Source organism: Pogoniulus pusillus, chromosome 15, assembly GCF_015220805.1.
Source record: "Pogoniulus pusillus isolate bPogPus1 chromosome 15, bPogPus1.pri, whole genome shotgun sequence".
NCBI lineage: Eukaryota > Metazoa > Chordata > Aves > Piciformes > Lybiidae > Pogoniulus > Pogoniulus pusillus.
The window spans coordinates 28037226-28051007 of NC_087278.1; the positions used below are offsets into that span (position 1 = coordinate 28037226).

The following is a 13782-nucleotide window of genomic DNA, read 5'->3' on the forward strand; positions in this document are numbered from 1 at the left end:
TATCAGTCCTTCCAATCTCAAGCTGAGTTTTAGGAGACAACTCCTCCCTACAGACTCTTCTCATCCAGTCAAGCCTCATGATATCGGGAGTGAATTCAGCCTGTGAATGTGGAGAGGGAGACACCCTGAGTATACCTGGAATGGGATTTGGCATGTGAAAAAACCCAAATCACTTTTTGAGTTAATATAAGATTGCTCATGTGATAAATAACTGGATATATCCAGCAAAATGTTCTTGGCTACTGCTGCTTTTTTTTTTTTTAACAGAATTGTTTTCAGATTTTCCTTTCTTAATAAGGCATAAAGTGTTCCCAGTTATGCTAGCTGGGATTTTGAACTTTCATTGTTTAGGACTTTCTCTGAGAATGTGGAAAATTACCAGGTAATTGCCCCTCTCTTTCTTTGTTTGGGGAGTCAAAGGCATAGATTTCTTAAATCATGGGAGACTTAAATCACTGGGCAAGACCCACCTTTAGAAGGTGAAATCTTAGGTACTGGAATGCCTAATGTCCCTTCAAGAACAGACCTTTTGGCAGCTCCATGCCAGAAGCTCAACATATGCCTGTTAATTTCCAGAAGAGGTGCTTTGGGAATACAAACATCATTTCCTCAGGGCAGACATGCATGTGACTATGAATGCCAGGTTGCTGGAGGATACTTGAGCAGTGTTTGAGGAAGGTTCTAACTCAAGAGGGCAGAAAACCCACTGGAGATGGGAAATGGTGGTGTAAAAGAAAACACTTCGACACAAAAGGTGTACATTTTTAAAGTGCCTTGACACTCTGTGTTTGTATAAAGGCCACCTAGCTTTATATTACTGTCATTTAAATGGTTCCAAAACAGGCTTTGAAAAAAACAAACTTCTCATTTGTGGTTCATGAAGACAAAGTGGCCCAGTTCGTGCTGTACTTTTGCTGTTACCATTGTTTTGAGGCAGCTCTATGGAAGGCCACAGTGCAGGCTACTTCCCATTGTCTGGCACAGGATGATTTTTCTTTTTTTTTTTTTGCAGGTAGTAAACCAGGTTCAAGAAAACTTGGTATCAGAAAGACAAACCCATATATAAAACAAGCTTAAATTTATGTGGAAAGTTTCAGAATTTCAAAAGATTTCCAACAGGACATGAACCCTGCTTTAATTCTGTGGTTTTGGTTTTAGTTTTAGTTTTTTTTTTTTGTTTCCCCCATGCTACTGTACCTCATACTGCATATTTGGAATGTTTCCCCATGAGAATCTGGATAACTGGATACCAGGATTTGCAGTACCACTGCTATGGCTTTATTACTTCCTCTTATGACCAGAAGCTTGCAGGAGTATTCCTAACAAGGTGTATATATATATATATATGTATGCATGCACTTAAACACAGAGACAGACCACTTGTGCTGTACATGCACTCTATTTTTCTAGCATTACACTAAGTGACTTCTCTTTTAATTCCTTTCATATAGGAGTCTGGCTTCTGAAGTCCTGTCCTGAGTGCTAGAGAAGTTATTTCTAAATTCAAATGCACCAAACACAAAACTATTCATTGGTTCAAACTTTCTCTGCTCATTTTATCTTGTTATGGTTTAACTTCAGACAAAGCCTGAACAACAGAGGCTTAATAGAGCTATGAACTTTTCTCACAGTCAGAGATTGCAAAGGCAGTGGTAGGTAGAGAGTAGCTTAGGTTTCTCCAAATCTTATTTCTGTATGAACATTGTGAGCTTGCTACAGCCTTCAATGACAGCAGACAGTGATACTGTTAAAAAAGAATTATGACTTCAGTAAATGTTTGGAGAGATGAAGAGTGACAGGTATGGGAGAGCTGGTTTGCTTCTCACTATGAGAAGATAAATTCTGAAGAAATCCATATCCTTGGGAAACCCTTTTTGCCATATATTTAGGTGGCTTTAGTAGTAAGGCTGAGCTATTGCAGTCATTTGTCGTTGCTGTTATGACTTGTACCTTTCACCTTCCCCCAACTTCACTGAGCTACTGGAATGCATCCAGAGAAGGATGACAAAGCTGGTGAGAGGCCTGGAACACAAAACCTATGAGGAGAGGCTGAGGCAGTTGGGGTTGTTTAGCCTGAAGAAGAGGAGGCTCAGGGGTGATCTCATTGCTGCCTACAACTACCTGAAGGGAGGCTGTAGCCAGGTGGGGGTTGGTCTCTTCTCCCAGGCAACCAGCAACAGAACAAAGGGGCACAGTCTCAAGTTGTACTGGGGGAGGTATAGGCTGGATGTCAGGAGGAAGTTCTTTACAGAGAGAGTGATTGGCATTGGAATGGGCTGCCCAGGAATGAGGTGTTCAAGAAAAGACTGGATGAGGCACTTAGTGCCATGGTCTAGTTAATTGGATAGGGATGTGTGATACATTGGAATGGATGATCATGGAGGTCTCTTCCAACCTGGTTGATTCTAGATGCAGAGATGACTAATAAGGAGTTACTCTTTGAAATTCAAAGGCCTGAATGCTCCAAAGTGAAAGGTGAGCTGTCAGTGCTCATTTACATCTTTAGTATCACAAACTCACTGAATAGTGTCTTCTCTAAATGAAGCTAAAGGAAAAGGGAGCACCAAGATTAGTCTGCATGTACCCTTAAATAGTGAAACAAGAAGACTTTCTGAGAGGATCTGTTTAGCCTGTGTTTGCATGGAATCCAGGTAATTCCAGGATGCAGAATGATCCTTACTCAGTGTTTATGTACTACAGTATGGCAGGCAGAAGATAGTGTTTGCTGCAGAAATCAGACCAAGACAGTCAGGCAACAGCCAAGGTATAATATCTGCTCATAACATTTGGCAAGTGCAGTGAGTGCTGGAATAATCCCATAATCCAGACAACTCTATGGAAATAAAACATGTGCATCATCATTTTTTTGTTTTGCTTTTCATTTTATAATCAAGTACTTACCTCTGTCCCTCACTAGAGGCTTTGCAGACACCAGTGTGTTCTGCAGCAAGATGAATTTGCCTTGGTCAGTCTGATTTGCAGCACTAGTGGGATCCTCCATAGCTCTGGTGTGACCTGGCTTTGTTTGAGAAGAAGAACTACTTCCCAAGTAGTGGTAAGCAGAAAAGGAGGGTAATAGGCAGAGAGTACTGCAGCTGATGTCTCTGGCATCTCCTCCACAGAAGGAGGAAGAGTATATGGGAGTATATATTACTGGCTTGGGAGTAACAATTGCACTGCAAGCTGCCAATGGGAATCTTGGGCTATCAAAGCAGATTTTAGCTACTGCTTGTTTATGAAGTCCTCATGGTGGAGAAGGTAGGTAGTGATGTTAACAGATGGGAAAAATGTAGGTGTCTAATTCTAGTCCTAATCGCATTGGTTTAGTGCTTCGGAGTTTATGAATTCACTACAGTAAATAACGGCAAATAAGAGAGAATTTCTTGGCACATATTTATTAATCCTTGTCAAGTCTAATTTTTAAATCTAGGTGGCTTGACTTACACAACTTCTCTGGAGATTGTTTTGTGCTCTGCTAATTTTACTGTCTTAGGACATTTCCCACTCTGTCACAGACATCCTATTGTGTTCAATTTTAATATAGAGCTTCTCATCCAAATTTTTTCTCTTTGCTGTTTTTACATTCTTTGGATGTCAAGCACCCTAAATGAAGCCTGTGCCGTCCTTATGTACCAAGCACGTTATGATCTGGCCCAAAAATGCATAAAATCTGTGTGATGCTCATCCAGTGAACATCCTTTTGTTCTGATAGCTGGTTCTTGTCTAGCATATTTCTTTATTACCTTGAAAAAAGGTCTACCAGCAGCACTTTAACCAATCATACGGTATATTTTGATACTGTGTGATTATTTTGCCTGTGAATTTTTCTATAATTTGTGTCATTTACAAAGCAAAAATCAAGGAACCATGTTTTTTGTGTAAGCTGTATTGAGTGACATTCAGATGCAGATTAAATGTCAGAAACATTTTTGTTTTTTTCAGGTACTCATATTTTTGCTTTTCTGCCACAAACCAAACCAAATCCCCCAGTGAAACAAAAGCAAACAAAAAAAATTTAAACAAACAAAAGCAGCCAGCTGTGATGGTTTAGGTGTTTCCCCTCCACCCCCCACTTTGGACAAATCACCCAGACTAGACTCAGCCAGTTCTGGAAAATGAATGAAGCTTATTATATACAGCTTAACAGAATATATAAGCAGATATTCACAGTATATACATTTATATACAGAAATATACAAGGTAAAAGGGAATACAGAAACACATCAGCCCTCCCAGAAACCTGAGTCCCCAGCAGGGGCTCCCAACCGCCCTGTCACCTTCCCCCTGCCCCTCTCAACCTTACCCCAGTCCTAAGGAAGAATAGAGGTTCAGTCAGGGGGTTAGGAAGCAAAGTGGATTAGGAAAGAAATGGCAGAGAGGAGTGAGGTTAGAGATGCAGCTCAGTCAGCTCCCCAGCAGAAGTAGACGTGAGTGCCTTATCTGTGTTTTGATTCTTCTTCTTATACATCTCAGCAAGCCAATGACTGAAGTAGACATCACCATTGTTTTTCCTTTCACAGCCTGTAATCTAGTTCTTCTCACCAAAACATTCTAGCTAGCTTCAAACTTAGCACACCAACCAACTAAAAAAAAAACCAACCAAAAAAACACAAACCAAACAAACAAACCAACCCAACCCCCAAAAAACAACAAACCCAATCCCTTTTCCCCCAAAAATGGGTCTCTATGGTGCTGCCTTGTCAGGGTTTACAACTGTATCACGAATGCCACCTATGACTTTTCTTGCAGACTGTAGAAGAAGATAACTTTATACATTCCTTAGTGGAAGAAATTTCCATTGGACGCTTGCCTGAGGTTATGCTGCATGATAGATTACAATATGTTTAATTTAAATGCTAAACCCACAACTCTACTCCCTCCAAATCAATTACTGCAATTAATGCTTTAAAAATCCTTTAGGCATAATTTCATGAACCCCCCTAAATTTTACACGAAATATTTTTTTAAAAAGTATCTGTGAGAAAAGCTGCTTTCCTTGGAACTGCCAGGTGAAATATGGATCTAGGGAGAAATCAGGATTTTTTTTTTCTTGAAGTTGTTTAAGTGAAAGCACAAAGTTCATAAGTTTTCTTTAAAGACTTTAAAACTATCATTTAGTAGTAGTAATCCTATTGATTTGTCTAAGTAATAATAGTCATGCATTGTAAAAGTGCTTCAAGATTTCTTCTTATTAAAGAAAACTGAAAGTAAGTTTATAACTTTCTAAGGTAAAAACAAACTGGTATTGAGATGTTCCTCCTAATTTTCCTCTTTCACATAGTGAAAACTATTTGAGAATTACTCAGCAGTAGCTCAAGCTATTATTGTATTTTTGAATGCAAGAGCTAACTAGTGCTCAAATACCAGCTACTTCGATGAGCAAAAGTGATGCAGGTCCATCATCATGCTCACATGTTCTGGAATCCAGAGGGTTTCCCCACATTTTGATAGCAGAGAATTTCTCCTGTGCTTTCAGGTTGTCGTCCACTGGAAGGTGAGACTGAAAATGCAATCCTTGTGCAGGTATGTTGCTGGAAGTGCCCACGGTTAACTATTTCCAAGTGAAGGGCTTCTCTCCACTGTCACTCTACACATGAGGGCACAACTACACTCCTCCCTGCCCTCTGACTTAGGTACATTTTGCACTCCTGCAGATCTGGCACAGGTATCTCCTACTCTGAGCTGGGGTTTGAGAGGTCAACAGAGATCTTGACCTCTAAAATACGTCAGCACTACCACATTTGAAGATGCCTTCTTTTGGCTTGTAATCCACTGTAGAGTTGCTTGTTTACTTTCTTTTAGTAGAAACTTTCTATGGCAAAAAGGGCTGTGATTTTTAGAAGCTACTTTCCCCCATTATTTCATAAGGTTCATGTTTAATACAACTCACACACAAGATAGTTGTAAAAGTTGACTTCCAATGGCATACATTGAAGGTGGGCACCCCTCTTCAGAAGGTTGTCTGTGGTAGCTAGACTTCTCCTCTACAGCTTTGAAAGTATCTCAGGTACATTTGTGTGGGCTATCCAAATCCTGTGATACTTTATTTGCGAGTGTATATAAACAACAATTCCTTTATTCAGGTTAAAGCATTGATCCAAGTGTGCTGAAATTTCAGTCTGGAAATCATGCATTAAAACTGTACAAAATTTGATTTTATTTTTTTAAAGATACTCTCTTATTTTTCAGAAGACTAATTAATTCAAGCACAAATTTGATCTACATTCAAAGCATATGCCGTCTATCTTAGCAAGAAATTATATGACTGGAAATATTTTGTATCTCTATTCCTTTGAAGTTTGCTAGTTTTCACTTTGTTCCCCACATGAAAACACATGAAATGTGTCTTATAGTTTCAAGAGATCAGCAACAATCCTCCCCTAATACTGTTATTACTTGAGGTTTTGCATATGAGTACTCCATGGGGCTTGCACCAGTTTTGCAGGAGGTCTGTGGACAGTTTCCAAATGAAGTTTTGCAGGAGAAAATGGAACAGCACTCTAAAATTATTTTACCACTTGTATCTTTGTCTTATTATATCTTTTAGTGACCTAAAGAAACTGGAGTTACTGAAACAAGGTCATCTGATAGCATAGTAACACCATGGTAGCATAGCAATTCCAGAGCCTCTGTGCGCCTTTCCAGAAGGCGAAAATTTGGTGTAGAGAAGATGGAAGACCTTCTATAGAAATCATGCTTCTAAAAGTTTTGGGGTTTTTGTCTGCTTGCTTGGGATTTTTTTTAAGCAGAAGATGAACTTCCCTCCTCACCCCCTTCTTTCACATCTTGTCCTCCCATGTTTCAGCGCCCATAGGTCTATTGAATTTGTGTTCCCTCTGCTACTGCTTACTCTGAGAAAACCCACGATGTGTTTTAAAGACTGAGCTCTCTGAGCCTTGGTCTTGTAGCCACGTCAGTCCTGACACAACACCACCACGTGGTATTTAGGCTGCTCGCTTGGCACTTAGGATTGTGCTCTTTCAGACTGGGGCTTTATTTGGCAGTAAAATTCAATCTGTGCAACTGAGTGCAGCTAAAGCCACAGCAAGTGGGTTCCCCTTGCACAGCACTTCCTCCACTGCTGAATTCGATACAGCTCTGAATGGACAGCCTCCTGAGCAGGAGCTGCCACCTGGTTAACCTCAACGTGGCACGAGGCCAAGCCTAAAACTCCTGCAGTTTCTTAGGTGACTATTGTACAAAGCAGGCTCCTGGTGAGACAGGCTGGCTGAGCATGGGAATGTACACCCACTTGCTTGGTCGCAATGTCCTTACTTGTCCTCAGCCACAGAATATCTTGCACTCTTTTGATGCAGTTCATAACACACTGAAGGCATTGAAGTGCAGCCAGCCAGACACGTCACATCAGGGACACCATGTCCTGCATGAGGCATGAGGGACAGCTCCTTGTGTTAGGGCTGTTCCTAGGGAAGCTTGCAGAGGCTCTTGCACCTGCTTTTGAATGCCTGTCACTACCACCCTGCTGCAGGTAGACAGCATGAGGTCACACAGGAAGCAGCAACACTTCATCAGCTACAACAAGCATTTCCGTATTGGTGACCTGCTTTCCTGTTTTTGAGGTTCTGTGCTCCCAGAGGCCTTGCAGAACAGGTTCCCAGTTGTCAGGCTGGTGGCTTGAGGAGAGGCATTGATGTGTGCTGCTGATGCTGCTCTTGGCCAGCATGTTCTAGTGGTTTGGCCAGGATGTGGCAGCTGTGGCTTGCCCCACCAGGACTGTCCCTCTATTACAAGGGCCTTTCCCTCATCTGTTATAATCTACAATATCACAACTGGCAAATACTGTCACAGGCACTGGACATGATTTTGGTAAAGCTACGGAAGTGGGAGTGTAGAAAATATTTTATAGTGGAATTCACTTCTCCTGACTTTCCATTGTCAAAAGCTGATCTTGCTGTCTAGCTTTCTTCCACAGTCATACCTGGTGTTCATTTCATCCCATAGATAAACTATCTACAACAGACTCATACCTTTTCCTACTCTGGCTCTAAAAAGAAACTGAGTGGCTCATATGGAAGTGTCTACACTGAATCCATGCAGCGCTGCCTCATAAGCAGGTTATACCATCTGCATGCAACAGCTACAAGTGTCATGCCCTCTATAGATAAATGTCTACTCAATGTTAAAATACATTTATTGAGGTGTTTATGGGACTTTTCTGGGTGTCTCATGTCAAGAACTGTACCTCTTCTCATGTCAGACCTTTCTAGCTACCTTCCAATAGACCTGCCCTTTCCCCTGCTTGTAGGCTGACATCAGTGATAAGCAGGGGACCTGTGGCTAATGTTCACATCTGTTATTCCACAAAGTTTACCATGCAATGAGGACTGTAATATCTCTAAATTAAAATTTCTCAAGTGAAGTAAATTCTGATTTATTCTAGTAAATATTTATTCTGGTAAAGTAAATGTAAGCATTTTATAGATCTTGATTTTTTTTCCCTAAAATAATGGTTAAGGTCTTAAGAAAGAAGCAAAGATAACTTTACTTAAATATGAGTATGAAAATGGATCAGTTTGTCTGAAGGACAGGTTTGATTGCATTTCCTGCATTCTGAATCCTTTTGAGAAGAAGTTTTAATACATACATTCACTCCTTGTGGTAAAACTAAATTAAGCAAGAAGTTAATATCTAAAGACTAATGCAGCAACACTGCAATTAAAACCATTAGAAAAATGACACCACATATATTCTTACTAAAAGATAGATTTATTTACTAACTAGTGTTTTTACTTGCTCACTGGTGAAATACAAAACCTGAAACTTTAAATAAATACACATAATAAATTGATAAATATGTGATAATTGCAGAAAAATCTGTAAAATTCTGTGAAGCAATATCCAATAACAAGTGGGAAGATGGCAGCTAAAAATTGTAGCCTGCAGTTAACTACCAAGCCTCAGAGGACTTCCATATTTATGGATTTAGCAAGGTCATAATTTAGTTGTGAAAGCTAAAAAAAACCAATACATTTCCATGTATGCTATTATGACAATATAATACTTAGCAAATCTCTTAATGTATTTTTATATACAAAAAAACTAATCAAGGCTTTTCACACAAACTCTGCAAAAGTTTGTCTCTGAGGAGTTTACCTTTAGCTGCAAAGAAAGGAGATGGTGGGACAATGCTTTTTCTTTCCTGCATTCCTGAAGTGACAGGAGTCATAAACTCTTTGCCCACACCCCCCCCCCCCCCCCCCCCCCCCAATATTTAGAAATCACTAGAATGGTATTTTATTTAGATGTGAATATGATTCTGTAATTCAGGTTTCTGCAAAAACAAGTTCGGTGATGTTACATGCAATCAGATAACCCAAACCTGTTTCTTGAGACTCTGTTGACACCACCTGGAGTGACTTGTGACTTCTGGGTCAGAATTTGTATCTGTGCTGGATAATTCTGCTTTAGAAAAGACATGGATTTTTGCACTCTGTATGTGCCTTATTAGACCTGCAATATAATTTTTTACATGTGGTTGGTCAGGATGTGAGATATGGGCTAGCTTTTGTTTGGCTGGCCTGTAAGAAGCTTGGGGGGTTAGCTGTGTTGTCCCGAATCACCTATTGGCACTTGCAGGAACTATTTGTGGCTGTGTTAAATAATCCTGATTTATGATAGACAGAGGGCCTGAGAGCAGGCTGTGATTTTCTAAGGGAATCTCTTTCTCTTTAGGTCTTCACAAGGGTAACCCTTTTGCACATCTGCATTGGGGTGATGATATAGAGTCCACACCAAAAATTGATAGATGTCAATACAAATTTTATCACCCTTGAAGTTATCCCTTAGTATCGCTACTGATCCTCACTGAAAGCTGAACTTATTCATTCTGAGCTCTTGTATGTGAGCTGCTGCATGGATAGTGGGGCACTAATCTCCCTCTGCTCTGCCCAGATGAGGCTGCATCTGGAATGCTGTGTCTGCTTGTGGGCCACTCACTTAAAGAAGGACCTCAGGGAAATGCCTAAGAAAGTCCAGAGCAGAGCTACAAAGATGCTGAAGGGAGTGGAACATCTCCTTTCTGAGGAAAGGCTGAGGGAGCTGGGGCTTTTTAGCTTGGAGAAGAGGAGCCTGAGGTGTGACGTCATTCACGTTCATAAAGATGTGAAGGGTGAGTGTCAGGAGGATAGAGCCAGTCTCTGCTCAGTGATGTGCAATGATAGGACAAGGGGAATGGGTGCAAGCTGGAGCAGAGCAGGTTCCAAGTGAACATAAATAAAAACCTTTTCAGAGTGAGAGTGCCTGAACACTGGCACAGACTGCCCAGACAAGTCGTGGAGTCTCCTTCTCTGGAAGCATTCCAAACCTCCCTGGATGCATTCTTGTGTGATTGCTCTAGGTGATCTTTTTGTGGCAGGGGAGGTCTTTCAAGACTGCTTCCAGCCCCTAACATTCTGTGATTGTGGGTCTGTGAAGATGCTCAAAGCAGCATTAGTGTTTCGACTTCAGGACTAAGAAGAGAAGAGAAGAGAAGAGAAGAGAAGAGAAGAGAAGAGAAGAGAAGAGAAGAGAAGAGAAGAGAAGAGAAGAGAAGAGAAGAGAAAGAGAAAGGAAAAGAAAATAGAAAAGAAAGGAAAAGAAAATAGAAAAGAAAAGAAAAGAAAAGAAAAGAAAAGAAAAGAAAAGAAAAGAAAAGAAAAGAAAAGAAAAGAAAAGGAAAGGAAAGAAAAGAAAAGGAAAGAAAAGAAAAGGAAGGAAAAGAAGAAAAGAAAAGAAAAGAAAAGAAAAGAAAAGAAAAGAAAAGAAAAGAAAAGAAAAGAAAAGAAAAGAAAAGAAAAGAAAAGACAAAAGAAAAGAAAAGAAAAGAAAAGAAAAGACAAAAGAAAAGACAAAAGAAAAGAAAAGAAAAGAAAAGAAAAGAAAAGAAAAGAAAAGAAAAGAAAAGAAAAGAAAAGAAAAGAAAAGAAAAGAAAAGACAAAAGAAAAGAAAAGAAAAGAAAAGAAAAGAAAAGACAAAAGAAAAGAAAAGAAAAGAAAAGAAAAGAAAAGAAAAGAAAAGAAAAGAAAAGAAAAGAAAAGAAAAGAAAAGAAAAGAAAAGAAAAGAAAAGAAAAGAAAAGAAAAGAAAAGAAAAGAAAAGAAAAGAAAAGAAAAGAAAAGAAACGAAACCCACCCTTGTTCCTCCCGGGAGAGGCTGGCACCACTGGCATGCTGGCAGGTAGGCTGCCAAAGCAAAGTCTGCACAAGAAACTTGCCTTCTTTTGCAAAGCTTTTGTATCAGTAGTTTTGGGAAAGTTTTGCAATCACTCTAAGAAGGAAATCCAGGGTTTAAAAATCACGCAGTGGAGTGCTCCACTTATTGGAGTAGGCAGCGCTCTGGCTGTGACGTTGCACTGGCTTCAAGCCTGAAGGCCGCAGGGCACAGGAACGAAACAGCCTGACACCGCAGTGACACAAAGTAAGTTCTCCCTCTCTGCCTCTCGCCATTTCTCTTCACTCTCCCTTCCTGCCTCTTGCCATGTTTTTATTGTTTGTTTATTTGTTTAATTGTTAGGTGCTGGTGCAGGACACACTGGGCATTTTTGTATATCCCAGTGCACTAAACCTGGAGGAGATTATGTAAAGTGCAAAGGTACAATTCTGTACATTAGATCTTTTTTAAAAGTGGAGTGTTTTATCCCTCCTTACAAAAAAACTAATAATTAATTTCTTTCTAAGTGGCTGTAAACTAAAATTTCCATCATTTTTCTTGCTTTATTTAATTTGAGATACCACTGATGTCAATGATTTAATGGTTTATGAAAGTTCAGATTTGTATAGAGTGGTTATGGAAAATATAATTTCTTTATTAGGCATAAATGTTTATACAGTTTAAAAATTTTTAAGTTTAAGGTAGGTTTTCAGGTTGGCAGCATAACATTGAGTATTGTGAAAAGAAAACCATGTTAGTGATTTAAATACTATTTATCTAGTGCAGTCAAATATTACACAAAGTTAATCATAAGCAAAACACAAATCAATAAAGAATGTATTTGTTTTGGAGAGCTTCCAGCTCTCATTCTGTAAAGATTTTGGTATGTCTGAATTCATTAAACTTTAAGTATCTCTAACTTCTTTTTTTTCTTTCAGTGTTTTTTAATTTGTGAACTACTTTGTGAATTTGTGAAGATAGCCTAAGGAAAGTTAGGTCCCTTGAGTAGTTTTATGTGTCAGTCTCTCTGAAATATACCAAGCATTTGCTTTTCACAGTCACTTTTGGTGGGTTTTGCTATATTAGGACTTGGAACAAAACCTGGAAAATTTAATCTAGAATGCTGTATAAGTGCTTATTTGCAGTCAGTACAAATAAGTGCTGGATGATTGTTTGTTTCTAAGATGGTTGCAATTTCTGGGCATGGGTGAACATTTCCAGTGAGTCCAGGTTGCTCCTGGGCATCTTCCTTAGGAGAACTGAGCTCTTCAGAGGAAGAAAGTGCTCTTTGCACATTAGACCAGGACTTTGCCGTGTCTCTACCACTAATGGTGCCTAAAATCTCTCGCAACATGTACTAGTTTGAAGCTAGGTAGAATGTTTTGGTGAGAAGAACTAGATTACAGGCTGTGGAAGGAAAACAATGGTGATGTCTACTTCACTCATAGGCTTGCTGAGATGTTTAAGAATAAAAGCAAAACATAGATAAGGGAGTCTCTTCTCGCCTCTGCTGGGGAACTGGCTGAGCTGCATCTTACTCTCTAACCTCACCCTCCATTTTGGACTAACCTACTTTGCTTCCTAACCCCCTGGCCAAACCTTCATTCTTCCTTGGGTCTGGGGTAAGGTTGAGAGGGGTAAGGGGAAGGTGAAGGTGCAGTTGGAGCCCCTTCTGGGGACTCAGGTTTCTGAGAGGGGAGTTGTGTTTCTGTATTACCTTTTACCTTGTCTATTTCTGTATTACCTTTTACCTTGTCTATTTCTGTGTATAACTGTATATACTGTAAATAGCTGCTTATATATTGTGCTAGCTATAAATATAAGCTTCATTCATATTTCCAGAGCCAGCTGAGTCTAGTCTGGGTGATTTCTAAAGTGTGGGGAGGCAGGTAACACCCAAACCATCACACAACATTTAAATGACCTCCACTCAGGTCAGTTAGCCTCTGAAAGCTACAGGAGGGGAACTTCAAGAAATTCCCAACGGGACAGGAACACAGGATCAAAGGATGTCAGAGATTGGAAGGGACCCAATGAGATCATTGAGTCTAGAAGGGGTGGACCCAATTATTTCTTTGGGTCCCTTCCAACTCCTGACATCCTGTGATCCTGTGAACAGTTGAGAGAGTTTGGGCTCTTTAGCTTGGAGAAGAGAAGCCTGAGGGCTGACTTCATTCATGTTTATAAAGTTGTGAAGGGTGAGTGTTGGGAGGACAGAGCCAGTCTCTGCTCAGTGATGTGCAATGATAGAACAAGGGGCAATGTGTGCAAGCTGGAGCATAGGAGGTTCCAAGTGAACATCAGGAAAAACCTTTTTCAGTGTGAGGGTAACAGAGCCCTGGAACAGACTGCCCAGAGATTATGGAGTCTCCTTCTCTGGAGACATTTGAAACCCACCTGGATGTGTTTCTGTGTGACCTACTCAGGTGATCCTGCTCTGGCAATGGGCTTGGACTGGATGATCTTTCAAAGTCCCTTTGAACCCCTAGTGTTCTTTGATTCTGTAAACAGAGCAGGATATCTAAGTTACCAGTCTCTTGTGGGAGAAATGTTAAGAGCCCAAATTGTTGATCTGTGTTCCTCTATGTTCCTCCAATATGTGTGCCAATGTATACTGGAGCTAGCTAATTGATT

At 40.0% G+C, this 13782-nt stretch overlaps 1 protein-coding gene across 3 annotated transcripts in view; it reads left to right on the forward strand.

Moving 5' to 3' along the window:
• The first annotated feature begins 11101 nt into the window (after positions 1-11101).
• The window catches only part of LOC135182139 (solute carrier organic anion transporter family member 1C1-like), a 29557-nt gene continuing 26876 nt past the window's right edge, over positions 11102-13782 (forward strand). The window contains exon 1 of one of the 3 annotated variants that reach the window (XM_064156002.1): positions 11102-11175. In XM_064156002.1, the coding sequence (XP_064012072.1) occupies positions 11166-11175 (10 nt within the window). In that variant the 5' untranslated portion in view covers positions 11102-11165. Of the gene's footprint in view, positions 11590-13782 lie in introns of all 3 variants that reach the window. The other 2 variants (XM_064156004.1, XM_064156003.1) reach the window with 2 other exon arrangements.